At 40.2% G+C, this 5,952-nt stretch overlaps 1 protein-coding gene across 1 annotated transcript in view; it reads left to right on the top strand.

Moving 5' to 3' along the window:
- zgc:194282 (tyrosine-protein kinase Srms) overlaps positions 1-5,444 on the top strand; it is a 26,993-nt gene extending 21,549 nt beyond the window's left edge. Inside the window, exons 7-8 of the mRNA XM_034876668.1 lie at positions 1,219-1,375; positions 3,054-5,444. Coding sequence (XP_034732559.1) covers positions 1,219-1,375; positions 3,054-3,253 — 357 coding nt within the window. The 3' untranslated portion in view covers positions 3,254-5,444. The remainder of the gene's footprint in view (positions 1-1,218; positions 1,376-3,053) is intronic.
- The last annotated feature ends 508 nt before the right edge of the window (positions 5,445-5,952 follow it).

Here is a 5,952-nt window from a genome sequence, read left to right as displayed (position 1 = left end):
TGTGATTGGCTGCTTAGAAATTAAGTGTTAACGAGCAGTTGGACAGTTGTACCTAATAAAGTGGTCGGTGAGTGTATACTGTAATGTATCAGATTTTCCATAAAGAACGTCTCTGCTGCATTTGAACTTGTAAACAAGAAATAAGTTATTTAATCATGGTAGCTTGTCATCATACCCTTTCTGAATATACAATGGATGTTTTTATCAGCACGTTTCTGTTTAAAGATAAAAAATCTGAAACCTTTTTTGTTGATAAAATATAATAATTTCAATGTCATCTTCATTGGGAAGACATTAAAGGGATAGTTCGGATGTTTTGAAGTGTGGTTGTATGAGCTACTTCTCCATAGTCCGTGTGTTAGCTACAGTAGATGGGGGGTCACACCCCAAGTTTGAAGAAGCAGGCAGGACTACCAAACAGAAGCTAAGGAATGTGCTGCTTTGGACGGGTGCAGCAGCTCAACACATTTTAGACACCTAAGAAAACATTTTGTTTAAGTGGATGCTATATTTAGAATATTTTCACCCCTTTTCCTTGCTGTCAGACAGCTCTTTATGACTGGGAACTGAAGCTGTTATCTCTGCTCTCTTCCACCAGACTCCCTTGACAAAGACAGTCATTTTACCTCGCAAAACACAATGGGAGTTGATGCCTCAGACCGTTTGTTTTTGTTATTGTGTGATTTGGTGTTTAAAAGGGTTAGTTCAGAATCCCTTATTTAACACAATAACACAAAACTAACCGATGGAGGCAGCAGTAAACCAGCAACCCCCTTGTTCTGCTAGGTACAATTACTGTTGTTTTTAAAACAGTTTACAGTTTTTTTACTGTGTTTGTTAAAGTGTGATAGTTTAGAAGTGAGCATGCTGAGAGCATAATGCTGCCTGTTCCTCCAAAATGTTTTACATACCTCCATATACTGGAGGTAACACACTGACAATGGACAAGTAGCTCATACAACCACACTACAAGGAGTTTGACATATCCCTTCAAGAGGAACACACTATGTATGGATTTTCTGCCTTGCACTATTTCTGCACACAAAAACATGTCAATATAATTAAGTATGAAACAGCTTTCATATTACATAATCGTATATTGAATCTGTGGGAAATGTAGTATTAAATATGAGAAACACAAAAGGCTACACAGTTCAACTAGTCCAAGTGTGTATATGTATATATATTATGTTAACTCCTTCCCATCTCTCTATACAGGACAGTGTGTATACAGCCAGTCGAAACACAAAGATCCCGGTGAGGTGGACAGCTCCCGAAGCAGCAATTTACCAACGCTTCTCTGTAAAATCAGATGTCTGGTCGTTTGGGGTCCTGCTGTACGAGATGATGTCACGGGGCAAGATGCCTTATGATGGTATAGTGTTGACTTCTACTTTTTTGATGGAGCTATATTAACTACAGAGCTTTCCAGCAGATTGATGAGAGCCTGTTACCTGTTTAATTAAGCAGTGGGCAAGAATCGGAAGTATGCACAACTCTCCGTAACTAATGGACCTATGGGTGTTAAAATACAATGGACGTACTGTATGTGCAAATGATGTGTGGTTACACCCTTCTCTGCTTATTGTGTGCTTTGAAGGCATGATGTATGTGCGTTTCGGCTTGCTGTGTTGAAGTTGGCAAGAGAGAGAGAGAGAGAGAACACAATGGCGGTCAAACGAGCTAGAGAGTGAATGAAGAAAGGGAACGCCGAACAAAGCAGTAATCAGTCAATAAAATGCAATTTTTCTGATTGTTGCACCTCCGCAGGTAGGTGCCACCTGATGAGTAAATGCATTATGTAAATGTAAATGTAAATGTGCTGTATTTATATAGCGTATATAGCATATTATGACTGTGTGTGTGTGTGTCTGTCTGTGTGTCACAGTCAGTTTGACCTGTAGTGCGTCAGTATGAAACTCAGAACCCCAATTTCCACCAACTGCAGAATGGCTGCGCGTCGGCTCCGTGCTCCGACCGTCTGTCAACCCCACCAGGTCCGAAATTGTTGTGGAACGGCCGTGGCCACGACTGACAGCTGAAGTCACGAGGACCCACAAGATCTCGCAAGATTACGTAGAATAGAACCTCGAAACCAACAATAGTTTGTTTCCATCCAGAGGAATAGAGGGGGAACAACTCTGTTCTGTGTTAAAGGTGTAGTGCAGGGAGATATGAGCACAACCTATTTTATTTGGAAAATGAACCGGATGTTTTATTTTGTTTCTGTACTTGACTTCCTGTCCCGCACTATCTAACCGTGTGCTGAATTGCTGCGGAGCTCTCTTGGGTCCGGCAAAAATAGAAGCTCTCCGTATCTGCTCCGGAGGGTTGGGGATTGCCGGAGCTGGGACGGAGTCGGGACGCAGCCGCTCAGCTGGCAGTGAAAATACACACATTGACCATAATTGAAACCTGAAGACTCCGCCGCCGTTCAGGAGCGGATCTGCAGCCGTTTCATACCCGGTGGAAATTAGGAGTGAGGGGCAAAGTGGGGGTTGGGTATATGACTGGGGGTTTGACATCCACGTTGGGTCCAAAGGCTCTTTTTTGACACCCATAAACGTCCTGGCAAATACTCCCTGGAGCAGCAAATGTAATTCATCCGCCGCTGAAAATAGTTCCCAACAATTCCCTCCTGTATTTTTGATAAAACTACAGTCAGCAGCTGTTTAAGTAAAATTACTGTTGAAACCAAACCACGTCTGGGCTTGGACAGGAAATAAGAAAGTATTGAGAGACCGACTGACACATGGTTGCTTTTGGAATTTTTAAGGGGAACAAACAAAAACACATTGAGAAACACCAAACTTATCATTTAGTTGTTTCTTTAATCTATAACCAATTATTCAAGATAACTGAAGATCTTGATTTAATATGAGTCACATTGACTTTAGCTTTTAAAGTCAAGCTGTTGCAGTAAATCCTGATGTTATCACGGTTGTGGTTGCTGGCTGTTTGAAGAGTGGAGTATTCCTTTTTGCAAAAACAAAGGTTAAGAAATGTGTACACTCCTTTAACTCTCATGCTGTCATGGTATATCTCTCTTTTAGGAAAAAGCAACAAGGAAGTGTTGGATCTGCTGTCATCGGGGTTTCGGCTGCCCTGTCCAACACGCTGTCCTCAGAATATTTACCGCATCATGATGGACTGCTGGGCTGCTGAGCCCTCCAAGAGACCCTCTTTCCACGCGCTACACAGCCAGTTGGATACAATATATGCCAGGATCTATTTTAAGACTATAGAGGTATAGAAATAAGGAGATATGGAGAAAGAAGAGGAAATTGAGAGCCAATCATCTGCAACTGGTCATCGGCAGCAGCATGGACTGCAAATATGAAAGGGACAGGTGGATGAGAAATAGTAGGGAAGGAATATTCTCCTCCCGCATGAAATCCACTTCCACAACAGGGTACACTTACTTTAAAAACACCAAGGTGTGATAAGACACAGAGAGGAGAGCGTCAGAAGCAAACAGACACAAGTGAAATGTTCGAGCCGGAGAAGATGCTCATCAAATCAAGGATGAAATATAAGGAAATCCTTTATTTCTTAAGCCAAAAGAAAGCAGGGTGGACAAATGAAAGGCTAAAAATAGTCAGGTGAGTATACACTCCAACTTAAAAAACACTGACCAATAAAACCCTCTGCACATTCACAGAACTAACTGTTTTTAATTTTGTACCATTTTGTGTTTTATAAATAATATTTTATTACTGTGCCATGTCTGAATATGCACAATTTGAAATGTTATAATATTCTATGTCAGGACTTTAAGTCAATTGCCTGTCGTTTGACTGTGCTAAAATTGAGGTTATGTGCAATAATTAAGTGCTTGCTGGGTTTTTAGCCATGCTAGCAGTACAGTCCTTAAGATGCTGATTTGGCTCGCTCTGTTGGTAGCACTTTGGGTTACAGTGAAATATCTCAACACGGGGGGATTGAACTGATTGCCATGATATTTAGTGCTGACCATCACACTCCACAGAGGACGAATCTTACAACTCTGGTGATCACATTGCTGTTCACACAGCGCCAAGCCACAATTTACTCTTGTTCAACACTTCAATCTTGTTATGAACTAAAGAACAAACTACTATCAGATTCAGCTGGTGATTAAATGGAAGGATAGTGTAAAGGTATCACTGAAGGATTGCAGTAAGCAATAACTCTTTTATTCAACATGTGGCATGCAGGTATCTAAATCTATCACTGAAATGAACAGGTTGACATGTTGGAATATGCACTTCTTTCCCCTCATTTTTCAGAGTACATGACAGTTAACAAAAAGATTAAAGGTTGGTTTCTGAAGGTGTTTTAGGACCAGAGGAACTTTTTCATTATTCTAAGAACCGCCCTTTGCATCTTGTCCGCAAAGCAAGAACTTGGAACGATCCTAGTCCTTAATACGTGTTACTTTTTTAGCTTTAGTAGATACAATCCCAGCACACAAGGAACTTAAAGTGACTTAAGTGTACGGGGATTGGTTTAAACACATTAGCAAATGCAACACCGGCATACCAAGTAGCTTCCCAAAATGTTGACCAATCGTCTTTCATGCCCACAACAATGCAAACATGCTAATGCTGCCATGGTAACTTCAAAATTACCTCACACGCCAAATGTTAGCGCTTTAGTAACCTATTAAGCTGGCAGGACATTGACAATCATTTGCATGTTAGCATTTTTAGCATGTCAGGATTGAGCTTAAATCAGATGAGCCTAAGTACAATTGAGTCTGACAAGCTCTCAAGTGTGAGATGTCCTAAAATAGCCACTGTTCAGAGGGTATCCCCTTTGATTCTCTACTTTTTTCATCCTTCCAACAGTTTTTCATTGAGCCATTAGCGGAGCTAAACAATGTCAGTCTTTTTGTTAACCACAAGCATGATGTATTTAATTCAGCCTGCCTTCTGTTACAGGAATTTTAGAAGGTTTTGGCAACATGTTACATATGCAATACAGAATAGCATGGGAATTGTTTTTATCCTCCTGTGATATTTTTTGGGGGCTTACCCAAAGCCAGTGGGCTACAGAGCCATGTGTACAGGCTTAAAGCAATCAAACCTCTTTAGAGGCCCATAGCGATGGCCAGATACAACTAGAGTGCCTATGTTTACGCCACAGACTGTCCACAGACTTTACTCCAAACTATGGACTGTGAAGAACTACAAAAAGTAATTCTGGATATGTCCAGTATGGATATGTCTTTTTTTTTTGGGGGGGGGGGGGGGCCTTGCAATGTTGCATTGCAATGTTGCATTGCAATTTGAGAACAATGCAACTTTTGTCTTTATGCATGAAAATATACAGCACACAAAGCCAAGTTAAGGAAACTAGCCATAATCACCAAATCACGAGATTGAGTTGTATGTGTTAGGCTGAGTGCCATCAGGTACCAAACACCAGTAGTGCAATAAAATATTTTAAGTATTGTTTTGAAATGTGTCTGTGATTTTTACCATATCACCTGCTGTCCTTGCCATATGCATTAAAATAAATCCACATATTACACTAAATACAAATGGAAAGAATGTGAGATGAAAGTCGGTATGAACTCGCCTCACAGTGACACACATTTTAAGTGTAGATGTGTAAATGAAACCCTTAAAGGTGGCTAGAACAATGCTGTTGTCTATCTACTGAATGACAAAGATATTTTTAAGCGCAGCTAAAGTGCTTTTTAGGAAAAACTTCTAATGTAAAGTTTGCTTTGCAACCAGATACCGACTGAAAAGGTCTGTCACTTAAATAAGATAGAAAAAGAATAAGTTTTATTTAAACTTACCTTATTTTAAAGCATTCCAAAGTTTCACGATTGATTTTCTATAAACTAGACAAAAGTTGTAAACATCTGCAAATTTTATAACTTACAAAAGATATAGTTAATGGCAACATGTCAGTACATGCAGGATTTTGTTTGCAACTTCTGACCAACTCGTCCCTCTCTTT

The sequence above is a fragment of the Etheostoma cragini genome, chromosome 7 (genome assembly GCF_013103735.1).
Source record: "Etheostoma cragini isolate CJK2018 chromosome 7, CSU_Ecrag_1.0, whole genome shotgun sequence".
NCBI lineage: Eukaryota > Metazoa > Chordata > Actinopteri > Perciformes > Percidae > Etheostoma > Etheostoma cragini.
This window is presented reverse-complemented; position numbering and strand designations above follow the sequence as displayed.